The 13,832-nt window shown below is 36.0% G+C and overlaps 2 protein-coding genes across 4 annotated transcripts in view; one reads left to right on the forward strand and one right to left on the reverse strand.

The window, feature by feature from the left end:
* Positions 1-6,249, reverse strand: part of LOC138704649 (galactosylgalactosylxylosylprotein 3-beta-glucuronosyltransferase P-like) — a 30,261-nt gene extending 24,012 nt beyond the window's left edge. Inside the window, exon 1 of one of the 3 annotated variants that reach the window (XM_069832750.1) lies at positions 6,099-6,205. The gene's annotated coding sequence lies outside the window, so the exon portion shown is untranslated. Of the gene's footprint in view, positions 1-6,098 lie in introns of all 3 variants that reach the window. The other 2 variants (XM_069832747.1, XM_069832748.1) reach the window with 2 other exon arrangements.
* Positions 1-13,832, forward strand: part of Rsph3 (Radial spoke head protein 3) — a 182,713-nt gene that overhangs the window by 127,593 nt on the left and 41,288 nt on the right. The window contains exons 5-6 of the mRNA XM_069832746.1: positions 8,881-9,084; positions 10,617-10,779. Coding sequence (XP_069688847.1) covers positions 8,881-9,084; positions 10,617-10,779 — 367 coding nt within the window. The remainder of the gene's footprint in view (positions 1-8,880; positions 9,085-10,616; positions 10,780-13,832) is intronic.

Consider the following 13,832-nt stretch of genomic DNA (forward strand, 5'->3'; position numbering starts at 1 on the left):
TTTCCCAAAACACGCTTTAAAATATTTCATACAAAACAATTTTTATCTCGAAGAGGAAGCAAAAACAAGCAAAATTGTTGTATTAACATTTTTTGTTCAAAACATCTCAAAATATGCCCCATTACTCCTAGAAATTAATGACATTACTTACAGTTCAGCCAGTATATAAGCATTATATAACAATGAAACGTGTCTGCTTATTAAAAACGTATGAAACCATGCGATCGAATGAAATAGGCAAAAAGGGCAAAATTCCAATACTACCTATTACACACATTATTTAAAAAGTCCTAAAAACAGACATAACAATCTAAAATTTGTCTTTGTTCCTTAAACACTAATATTACAAATGGATATTTTAAAGAATGTGACATGGTCTGTTGTTTTTTGTCATTGACCTACACTGGAAATAACGGGACGAATTCTTTCGACTTACTTCGTGTAATGAAGACGCCATCATATTTGAAGTGGGGCAGTTCATATCGCTTCCGCATGGCGCACTGTATTCCTTGATTTACTTGATAAAGAACCATCCGCCTCTCCCACAACCTTAACCGCAATTCCTAACGGCATAGTCAATAATTCCAGACTTCGCTGATATATTCACGGTGAATCCGGTGCCCTAGATTCAGCAGTAACGTTCTCAGATTAAAGATTACAATCTAGCTGTATACATCGATTAAACTAACATCATAGCTTCTAAAAGTATGACAAGGCAACAAAGAAACAGTTCATATCTGACGTACTTAAAACTATTAATTCTCCTACAAAATCTACCAACACAAGTGTAACCATGTAATTTGATAAAATCAAACTTGTAAGGATTGCACCAATGTTCCGTTAAGGGGTTAGGTACAGCTTAGAGCAGTAAAATTTTTGGAAATATTCAACATTTTTTTGAGGTATGTGGGAAAGGCTTCATCACTGCACAGTAAACTGAATTTTGAAAAAAAAAAAAAAAAAAGTAAATAATTGTTTTAAATCGTAAAAATATTTTTTTCATATAGTAGAAGGACATTGTTTTACACATATATCATACTAATTTTCATTATTGTACAAGATACAGTAATGGAGGAAACAAAAATGTTGAATATTTCCAAAATTGTACTGCTGTAAGCTGTACCTAACGCCTTAAACAAACCGCTAAGAATTTGTTTTCATGTAATAGTATTTTCAGTTCACCCTTTTATTACGTATAGATTGAACATTTAGGCAGAGTAAAGTTATCACCATATTAGCCACATCCAAAACAGCAGAGATTTATCGGTGTTGATTTTGTGTGGAACGTGAAAAAAAACACCTAACACAGACATTAGTAAGCCATACACTTGGATTCAATGCTGCACTTAGGTGTTGTTTAAATATATTCAATTTAGGCCTAAAAGAAGAATATAATTCTGGATTCCTTGACTCAAACTTTTCATCAGACACTTCTGGAAATTTAAGCTTCAGAAATTATAAAACAGACTCTAATTTAGTATCAGGGGCAAGTCTGTAAACATGAAGTGAGATAAGCTTAGGAATACCAACTAATGAACAGTAGCGGCCGGTGATCGAAATCCTCGGTGAGGCCAGATGCAACTAGTTTAAGTGCCTCCGATAGTAAATGTTTATTTATGATATTAATTATTAATGTTATTATTATTATTAATGAAAAATAATAATTTCACTCACCAAATAAGCTGTTATGCTGTGAGTTTCAGTGATTGTTTCAGTGTGATGAAGCAACCCACATTATGTGTTGAAATTTTCCTTTCTTTCTTTTCTTTTTACTTTTTCCTTTGACAGCAACGAACAAGGCCAACAGAGAAGTTTATTTTGTACCACATTACCACTTAACCATGTATGTTGCCCATACCAGGATGCAATAGAAACTCCCGTTTTAAGACTATCTATCGGAAAAAATATCAGCGATGTCGTAGATATCTCGGTAGGCTCTCTCATTATTTAAAACTTCCTTTCTTTCAATATTATTTCTTCTCGACAAAGGACACTCTAATAATGAATTGACAACACCTGCATTATTTCTCGCATTTGTTTCTATTTATATTGTCCCGAAACAGATAACATTGGCCCAGATTCACTAGTGTACTACGAAGTACAATAGTACAACACCCTCAAGTCATAAACTAAGACATAAGGGGAGAGAATAGTGTGGGTCTCTGCCTGCCAAAGAGCTGGAATTTTTTGTTATGGCCTATTTAGGAAGACAAGTCACCACTGCTATTCCCATTCCACTCTACCCTTGAGGCCGGCCCATAGATGGGAGGAGCGCAAGCTGACCAGGCTACGAGGCCAGAAGAATTGTGCCTCAGCGACAACGTTTTAAGCGCAACCTCAAAGCCCGCGAAAATACACGAAGTGCAGAAGCCAGTCCTGACACGAACGATGCTGGCCTCAGGAACAAATTTTACTGAAAAACAGGTCTATATACATCACAAGCCAGACCCGGCACGGGCGATCCTGCCCTCAGAAACAAATTTTACTGCAAAACAGGTCTATATACATCACAAAGTTTTCAAATGCTTCTACAGCGATATGCTTCATTCAAATAAATAATACATTATATAAAAACACAAAATTTGATTTCAGTTAAGCCAAGTGACTGAGGCCCGGCCTCACTTGCCTCAGTCAATCAGCCGCCACTGCTAATGAAACAACATCGGAAGCACTAGAAGTCATATTACCAACTATCGGAATACGCATTTGTTTGTGCTACGACGCACCACATCAGTCCATAACTCTTCCTGAACAGTTGCCGTCCTTTCACCGTCATTATTCTTATTAACTATATTCACTTTTTTTTCGCAATTTAAAGGCTTACATGTTGAATTTATTCTAGATTCCTCGATTCTATTATCACATTGCACTTGATCCACAGCACTAGTTTCAGGGTTACGTTTGATTTCATTACGTAACCTACCTGCATAAATCCCGGATCCACTGATATTTGTTACTTGATTCGTTGTAGCTTTGACTTAAGTTGACTTTGTTTGTGATCCCTCGCCTTCTGACGAGTTACGTGATTAGCAGAATTTCCAATAGGCGAGTCGCCATCATTATGAGATGACTTAACTGATCCATCAGTAGATACAGAAATATCACTAGACACATTCACTTGTAGCACTTCTAAATATTCCGTAAACAAAGTCACTTCATCGATTAAAATCTTGACTTTTTCTTTTAGTTCGTTAATAACACAATCCTTTTGATTCAGTAAAAACTTAACGACACAAAGTTCAATACGCCCTTCATTATTGCACATAACATCCAATGCTTCATAAATGTCGTTATCATTATAGTCAATTTTGTTACTTTCACTTTCACAACAGCGTATAGTAGACTTATCAATAAACTTAATTCCACTGATTAATTTTGCACAACTGGGATGATAACTATTAGTGCATTGCATACAGTTTACACCATTAGCTAATTTTGACTTAATTACATCGTCTGCAACATCGTGTAGAGACAGATCCGTCTTCAATCACACACGGAGCGAATACAGGTATGTCCATAGACCCAGACCAATTGATCAATCAAAATTGATTCCATAAATTAAGAAATTCTCGCGAAAGTAATGACAACATATAATATGAATAATTTCAAGGGAAAAATTGTTCCGGGGCCGGGTATCGATCCCGGGACCTCTGGTTGAACGTACCAGCGCTCTCCCAACTGAGCTACCCGGGAACTCCACCCGACGGTGTCGATACCCGGCCCCGGAACAATTTTTCCCTTGAAATTATTCAAATCTGCTTTACAGGAAGCTTCACCTGAAAGACTATATTTGCATAACATATAATATGATTTGAACACAAACTAACATTAACTGTCCACACCTGCGTAGTAACGGTTAGCTCATCTGGCCGCGAAACCAGGTGGCCCGGGTTCGAATCCCGGTCGGGGCAATTATCTGATTGAGGTTTTTTCCGGGGTTTTCCCTCAATCCAATATGAGCAAATGCTGGGTAACTATCGGTGCTGGACCCCGGACTCATTTCACTGGCATTATCACCTTCATCTCATTCAGACGCTAAATAACCTAAGATGTTGATACAGCGTCGTAAAATAAACTACTAAAAATATTAACTTAATGAATTTAATACAAAAATATAAAAATTCTCATAGGTAATACCATAAGAGTTTTCATCTTGTCGATAATTCGCTGTAAGAACTCGCGCAATATTCGAATAAAACTATAAGACTGTTTCGTGGATAATAATCGAGGAATCTATACTAATAATAAATCTGTAGCCGAAATTTTTCTGGTAATTTTCGATTTTCCAAAAATAATTGGTCCTAACACATATAATTAATCACCCTGAAACCGAAAATCGCTTTTTTGAAATTTTTGTCTGTCTGTCTGTCTGTCTGTCTGTCTGTCTGTCTGGATGTTTGTTACCTTTTCACGACATAATGGCCGAACGGATTTCGATGAAAATTGGAACATAAATTAAGTTCGTTGTAACTTAGATTTTAGGCTATATGGCATTCAAAATACTTCATTTAAAAGGGGGCTTATAAGGGGGTCTGAATTAAATAAATCGAAATATCTCGCTTATTATTGATTTTTGTGATAAATGTTACATAACAAACGTTTCTTTAAACATTATTTCCGATAAGTTTTATTCCGGGAAAAATTTTGATAGGACTGATATTTAAGGATATACAAGAGTTTTAAAATAACAATATAATACATTTTCAACGCCGCCTCAGATTATAGCGTCGTTGTTCCGTAATTCCTATGTGCAAAATATAAAAATTTTCAGTAGGAAGAAAAAACAGATTTATTCATTCTATGGCAGTGGTACATAGGAGATCGTGAATTCTTACATTTTCGAAAGAAAGAAATATAATTACATATAGGAGACTGTATTATTTGCTGTATAATTATTTAAGTTATTTAATAGAACAAAAATCTGAAAATCGATATGTCACAAAGGAGTTATTGCAGGAATGACATCGATGGCTATAATGAAATTAAAACAAATGACTCCGTCTATATAAGGCGGCCTTGACGTTTATCAATATTAATATACAGAGAATATTAAATTTGTCTGTTTGTATGAAGTAATCTCAGAAGCTAATTTGGATAATTCCTTCACTATTTGAAATTTGTAGTTTCTCTAGATGGATGTAATACTACATATAAGGAATGAGGTAAGATGAAAATAGATCTTTACGCACAGAAAAATTATCTTCGTACACAATCCACTCTATTAATTTGGAGTAATTTATTAAAGATGCATTCAAGACTAATTTAGAAAAATGTTAAACGGATTATCGTTGCATCAAAAACGGATGTTCTCCGAACCAAATGATCATATTTTAATTATTTGCATGTAATAACAAATAAGAAATATGTTAAAGGAATTACCATTGCACCAAATGAGTGGTCTCTGGACCAAAATGATCGCATTTTAATTACTTAAATACAATTTAAATTAAGTAACATATTAAACTATTTATCCTTCTATCAAACACGAATGTTCCCTGGGGCAGATGTCCTATTTTAATTATGTAATTAATTTGTATTTATTTCTAACAAGTGCAGCGGAGCGCACGGGTGCGGCTAGTAAATAATAAAAAAAGATAACAATTATATTACTATTAAATAAAATATTTAATTTGCTAATTTAATTTATATTTCATTGGCCTTGGCCTCCTGCAATATGAAATCCATGGGTGAACATTTGACAATAACTGTTTTTTTAGTTGGTTATTAAAGACGCTATATCAACTACGAGGTTATTTAGCGTCGATGATATTGGTGATAGCGAGATGGTATTTGGCGATATGAGGCCGAGAATTCGCCATAGATTACCTGACATTCACCTTTCGGTTGGGGAAAACCTCAGAGAAAACCCAACCCGGTAATCAGCCCAAGCGGGAATCAAACCGCGCCCGAGCGCAACTTCAGAACGGCAGGCAAGCGCCTTAACCGACTGAGCCACGCCGGTGGCTGACAATAGGTGTTGATCGAAAAGATGAGAACTCTTGTGATATTTGAATAAGACTATTTCGCGAATATATTAATAAATAATTTATAACATACAAGAACAGATTAGCCTATAGACAAATTAAGATAGTACTTACATTTGATAGCCCGGCCATCACGCAGTATCACGGTCCACTGTTTTGTTCAGGAAACTGTGCAACATTTAACATATGAACATCACGTGCGATAAGATATTAAACAAATGGAGGACAGGTGTGACGAGATTGCAGCTGATAGCAGTTAACATTGATTGGTTAAAACTCGATACATTCTTACGCTGTATTTGTGCATTAGTACATGCGCGAAATAGTCACCGGAAACTCTTTTCCCTTATCAGTGATTATAGATTTAATCTGAAACGTCGTAATATTTGAAGCCATATTCTCGGATCTGCAAAATACAATTCATAATCCTTCACTCTTATAATATTATAGGCAGCAAGCGTTCTCGTTATGTAAAAATGTTATTCTAAAATCTTAAATTCGTGTTTCCTTATTTTTTTTCCAAAACAATGCTAAGCTATACAATTTGCTGTAATGTTTACATTCCACGACAATGTTAATTCTATCGAATATAAAATGTTTCACAATGTCTGAAAGGGCAAAGCCATATCTTTACGAATTTTTGCAACTCTCGCCGCTTTAATTGCTAGAATAAGTCTCTGTTGTTTGCAAGAAGCCACAAATAAACTTCCCGATAATGGATTTCGTGTCAGTAATGCAAATTGTCGGACGTAGCTACTTATGGATTGAATGCTACAACAAGAGATGTCTTTCGCGATAGGCCTGTCTGTCATCCTGATGTAGATAAATAGCACTGTGAGCATAGCAACCTAACTATGTAGGTCTGTGTTGTGCAGGAAAATTTCTAGGCCAGACACATATATCACTCAAGTCTAAGATGTTTCAGAATAAATATTCATAGTACAAGTTATCAGAACATTTAAATGTCACCAGAGTGCGAAATATGAATGATATTTTCCATCGAAAGTAGATTTCTTTAATGGCAAATGCTACATAGTTTAAAAATGTAATAATAATAATAATAATAATAATAATAATAATAATAATAATAATAATAATAATATATTTTAGTTGGTTATTTAACGACGCTGTATCAAGTACTAGGTTATTTAGCGTCGATGGGATTGGTGATAGCGAGATGGTATTTGGATTCGCCATAGATTACCTGGCATTCACCTTACGATTGGGGAAAACCTCGGAAAAAACCAACCAGGTAACTTACCCTGACCGGGATTCGAACCCGGGGCACCTGGTTTCGCGGCCAGACGCGCTGACCGTTACTCCACAGGTGTGGACTAGTTCATTCTCTATCTATATTATTATTTTACCCTTAAAACTCAAGAATAATGGTATTTTACGAAGAACTTCAAATTACTGTAATTTTGAAAATATTGAGATTAGGACAAATGTTTATATGACATTTTTTGCTGAGAATGTCTTCGGAAATAAGCTCCGTAAGGGACGGTAAATCCTCGTGAATCACCCTGTATAATTACTAAACGGGTTCACATTTTTTCCAAGGCGTGTTAAGTCAAGTGACTTAATACATTTTGAAACATATTAAAATGTTTAATAACATTGCTGCCCACAAAATATCAATTTCCTAAAATTTAATTTTATCAATACAGATCACTTTCCATAATGTTTTAACGCCCAAAGTCTCCTCTCAGTGTCTTCAAGATATTGCCTTTTATACAAAAATCATTTTTCCTGAAAAAGTAGCTTTTTTGACTTAGCACCATTTGGAAAGTCACTCTTCAATTACCATGGAAAGTATAGGAATTTTTCCGGGACTTCAGAAAAAAACGAATGCGTGTGAAAAATGCATTAAGTTTGAAACGTATAAAATAATGGTGAATTTGCAAAACGACTTAAGTCTCTAGAAGTAGTTTTGAGAAAATTAAAGAAAACTGTTTTTAGCCTCGCTGAACCATATTACAGTATTGTTACAATATAATTTTTTATATGTAAGGGATATGTAAGAGAAATAGTTTTATTATAAAAATTCATACTTTTGAATTCTTCTTCAGGTCGTAAAAAATTTAATTATCTTCAGGACTTAAGTTGTTCTGCAAATTAACTTCAATCCTGCATCATAATTATTAAGTTACTGACACATAAACATGTTTAACTAAATGTATTTATACCAAAATCATAAAATAACCTTATTGCAATTGTTGAACAACATTATTTTGAACAATTTGTTAATCACAAGAGCACAGACAACTCTTAGGATTGTTATAACGAGACCACAGCTTAGCTTTATCTTTCAGTACTTTGTTGTCTCCCACGCTATAATGTGTTCGTAAAATGTATGCATATCTTCTTCATCACGAATGTACTTAAGCATTTTACGAATATCTTGAATTTTGGTTTCATTGATCGGAGATAAACCATTGTGTTGGAAAGTTAAATGATGCTGAAAATGATCAAGAAGTATAAAGGGAATTGGTTGCGTCACTGCGTGAATAGAACTACCTACTGAAGGATGCACTGGAAGGAATGGTAAACGTGAGATAAGTTCGGAAAGAATTACCAATGACAACAGACAAAAAACAATTTGTCAGCTGAGTGTATGATTAAAATGACATATTATATAAGTTTCTTCAGGACTTGACAGTAAAAACAACTTAAGCCCAGGACTAAAGTCGTTTTACCCCTTAACCAAATATTCTGCTGCTAATAAACACTATACAAAAGTCGTGGATTAAAGTCATTCTGCTACTAAACGACGCCTCTTGCACACAGTAACATAATCATGCTCTCAACTCAAAACCCCCAAAATGTGGACTTAAGTCGTTTTGCAAATTCATGATTCAAAAGAGCTTTCACTGTATAATGAAATGTTGTGTTGCAGTTGTTCGACTTCGACTTAGAAGTGCAACCTATCCTGGAAGTGTTGGTCGGGAAGACAGTGGAGCAAGCTCTTATAGAAGTTCTGGAAGAGGAGGAGCTGGCGGCCCTCAGGGCCCAGCAGAGGCGGTTCCTGGAGCTGAGGGCCGGCGAGAAGGCTGAACACCAGCGACTAGAGGAGCAGGAGAGAAGACTGCGAGAAGAGAAGGTTACCACCACGGCATTTTATTCTTTACCAGTTTAGAGAATATCAATACTCCATACTATCGTCCACTACAACAGAATATTTGCATGATTTTCCTCATTTACAATTTCTGCGATATCCTTCTTTGGTTGAGCTGTTACAACTAAGTCTGCGGGTTCAAACCTAGACGACGTTGATAGATTTTTTAGTGGTAATCCTAGAAAAGATTACTAAATTAATTATGTGTGTTGTTAAATACAAGGTATGAAATGGAATGGAATGTAACTGAGGGAGGGCACGAACGGCCCAGCACTGCGACCTGTTGAGATCTATTGCGCTAATCCTCGATATGGAATGAGTTGCATGCCACAGATCTCCTACGCGCACCGCCCTAACCACATGACTCCCTTAACGACCGGTCCCTACAGCCGACAGAATCATATACCATTCCTGCTTCAGAAAATTCCCCCAAGGCCCCCCTGTTGGTCCGAGGCGAAACTCCTCCCCCGAGTAGGTCCGCCTCAGGTGCCATTGCAGAAGCCATCCAACATCGCTAAGTTTACTAAGTAAAAGCCTCATGTTCTCTTATTTTGAAAATTGTAAAAACCTGCAAATTTCTAAACATAGCCCACTGATTAAGTTATTTCTACGTTGTTTTTATAATACATAGATTTCTTATGGCAATGTTACATCCCTACGTCCTACACCCAGAAAAACACACAATATCTCTGTAGAATGACTCATGATACTATACAGGTATACGCAGACCAATGTCTCATTAAACTGCAGATGTTTCTGCAAAATAATCTCTCAAGATACTGCACTTCTATCTTCAGGCCATTGTCGCTCAAGCAACGTCCCTTGATACTATGGATATATCTACAGACCAATCACATTATGATACTGTATAAATCTCTGTAGGCAAAAGTCTTGAGAGATTGTAGATTCTCTACAGGCCAACGTTTTTTTTGAGGCAGCTGTCGTGTTTGCAAGATATTCAGTGATAAATTCAGATGCATTCAGGGCGTCTTGTGAGACTCTAGATGTATTTGCATGAAGTCTCGTGAAATTATACAGACTTTTGAGGATCAAGAAGGGGAACCAATAGGAGCGTTATGAGAACGAAATACTAAATCAGAGACGGGTAACTCGTACTGTAAACAGAGCAGTACATACAACAGCAAGTAAGGTAGCGAGAGAAGGGAACCCAAGAGTTGGAACTTAATCTGAGACGATTCTGTCCGGCGCCGGGGTGGGTATCCGGTGTGGCTTAGTGGATAAAGCATCAGCACGTAGAACTGAAAACCCGAGTTCAAATCCCGGCGCCGGAGAGAGTTTTTCTCCGTTCCATTACTCTTTCATCGAGAGAAGCTAAGCTCTCTAGAGAGGCTGATCCCCGTCGATGAAATAAATCAAAAGGATGAAATTATTCACGTAGAGAGTGAAAAGCTGATGAACTCTCAAAAAGAAAGAGCCACATAGGCCTAATAATGATACAGTGATTTGTCATGAGAGCTTTGCTTGAAATTCTAGCAATAACAGTAATTCAATTGCAGGACCGTCGACTGGAGCAGAACAAGGAGGCCACCAGGGAACAAACAGAGACGGACGAACGCGTGGCGGCCGCTATGTTCACACAGGGCTACCTGGCAGACTTGCTGCCCAACGTACTCGAAGGGCTCAAAGAGGCCGGCTACCTTATTGACGACAACAAAGTCGGCAAGTATCAATCTTATTATATTATATTATATTATATTATATTATATTATATTATATTATATTATATTGCATTGCATTGCACTGCACTGCATTACATTACATTACATTACATTACATTATATTATATTATATTATATTATATTATATTATATTATATTATATTATATTATATTATATTATATTATATTATATTATATTATATTTTAATTTATATTATATTATATTATATTATATTATATTATATTATATTATATTATATTATATTATATTATATTATATTATATTATATTATATTATATTATATTATATTATATATAATTCAGTGTGTCCGCAGAAACATTCCGGGGTTATAAACTGCTATAGCGTCGCTGTCAGTTGCCGGATTTATACGAAACTGGTATCATTACCTGTATTGTCGGACCATCGGATCTGTGCCCCTTCAGCGCTGTCGTCGTTCTTGGAAAAGTTAACGCCTGTACTCACTCCATTCCACCCGCTTTCCTCCCACCACGTTAAACAGCAGGCCACGAATCTTGTCGAATAGGGATGTTGCCAAACTTCCGTCAAACGTTGTCATAAATAACTGGTCCTCCATGCTACAATAATATTTCTTTCAATCAAAATACATCTCGTATTTCTACATTTTTTAAACCTGAATCCCATGTCTCGAATCACTTTCCGTAGTTTTTCTCTCCATCCTTGGAAATTATTACTTCTCTCGCAAGCTTCAGTAATTTCTTCAATGTTGAAACTTCTTTCTGAACGGTATGAAATTCTTGTATCTTTCTTCTTAAAATTCATCGGTTCATATCATCTACAATAATTAAAAGTTCCCTTCGTCTGTTCTTCTCTGGTGATTCTAGCTTTTCATCTCCTGCACAGACTCCCTCTCTCCTGATTTTCTTTATTAAGAGTTCTGACCTGCCTATATAAATTACATAAAATGTTGTATTATTAGTATTAATTAAGTAAGTAATTTTAATACATAATCAATTGAAATAAAATAAGCCTCACCTGTGATATCATTTGCTCTTTTCGTTGCCTGATTTATAGGAAACAGATATTGACCTGTATGTTTCTCTTCATCGCAAAATGCTATTACGTACTTGCTTAATAATATTTCTTTCGCCACTCCGTGCTACAGTATTCATGTTGAGTTGACAACACTGGACTGCAAGTGCAAATATTGTAAACTGTCCCGCAAGAAGGCCAAAATTGTGAGCAGTGGGGGACAAAAAGGGATAGAGATATAAAAGAGAGAAATAGGAATGCAGGGAGAGAAATGAATTACCGAGGCTGAGAAGGAATTAGAGTTCAGTTCGCATATCTTACTGAGGCACAGATCCGATGGTCCGACTATACCTACCTCAAAGACACTCGATGTGTGCTCCACGTGTCACGCTGCAGACATCAAGGCGATATTCTCACTCATGTCACACACGTTCCAACATATCTATAGGGATGGACTCGATGGTGGCAGTGATACGAAGTTGGAGTTCTTGCAGATTTTGACGTAGTGGAGGTATATAGACAAGATTCTTTATGTGACCCCATAAAAAGAAATCACAGACGATCAAGTCCAGCCAGCTGCAGAAGACATCTTAGTTCCCAGTGCGCCCATTCCATCTTTCTGCAAGTTGTTGATTTAGAACATTCCGTACATCAAGATGCCAGTGAGGAGGTGCTGCATCTTGTTGGAAAAGAAATTCGTTGCCTTCTCCTTCCAATTGTGGAAACAGCCACTCAGTAAGCATATCAAGATAACTCATACCGGTGACAGTGTTCTCTAGAAAGAAAAATGCGCCATACACTTTCCGTTTCGAAACGGTACAAAACACATTTAGTTTAGAGGAGTCAAGTTCAACCTCCAAAATGAAATGGAATTCTCGATCCCCCCAAATCCTTACATTGTGCTTGTTTACTTTTCCATTGACGTGGAACGTCGCCTCGTCACCAAAACTTAATTTGGCTGAAAGGTCTTCATCAACCACCATTAGTGTCAATAAATTTTCACAGCAAACACAAAATTCACATATATTTGAAAGTTTAACATTCAGATCATTTAACACAATTTTCTTATATCCAACATTGCCTTAATGACAAACGAAATAGCGGAAACGACGTTTTTTTTCTTTCTTCTTGTGCTGCCATCTGTTATTTCGGTCAACAATTATCAATTACGCATCTCCTGTAATTCTTTGAGCTGCTCTTTCTAATGACACCGGTATGAATTTCATGACACATAGTGACAGAATTATAGTAGTTTATAACCCCGGAATGTTTCTGGGGACACACTATAATATTCAAAAGGGTTTTCAGAATTCTTTAAAGATCAGTGTTTGTTAGAAACGAGGTAAAAAATAACTTGCTTCTTTAAAACACAATGAAAACTGGCTGTTATTATTGTGGTATAATTTGTAACTGTGTGACAAGCGTCTAGTATTACCACTTTCTATATCTGGGATATAGCTTATAGATGCCAAAACCATTCAATGTTCCTTTAAAGTTTTTGTATTTATCTTCATAAATATTCGTTTTTCTTGAAGAACGTCAAATATAACGAAGACTAATTGAATTTAAATATTCAGTAGAATCGACCTTTCCCTCTCCTCTGATACGACACTAATTGATTGATTGATTCGTCGTTCCACTTTCCGCAAACAGCAGTAGCCACGCTATACTCCTATTGTATCTTCAATCTGCATAATTCTAGTAATGCATGGAAAACACTATAAATACAAAGAAATATTATGACTTGTCTTATCAAAAAACTAAAATACTATATTCTCCGTCGTTCTATTAAAAAAAAAAGAAGACTTCATAATTCTATTACTCAATAAAACGATATGTATAGGGGTTTTAAATAAAAATGTTACAGAGATACTTAGTACAGGGACATAATTTTACTTTTACTAACATTTTTAATATTAACCTTTGGATCAACGCCGTTTGCTATCCCCTTCCACGACTGGAGTTCGATGATACTGGCGTAATAAACAAACAAATCACTTTACTAGGTATAGGAGGGAAGAAAAGTAGTTCATCCATTTACG

This window comes from Periplaneta americana, chromosome 8 (assembly GCF_040183065.1).
Source record: "Periplaneta americana isolate PAMFEO1 chromosome 8, P.americana_PAMFEO1_priV1, whole genome shotgun sequence".
NCBI lineage: Eukaryota > Metazoa > Arthropoda > Insecta > Blattodea > Blattidae > Periplaneta > Periplaneta americana.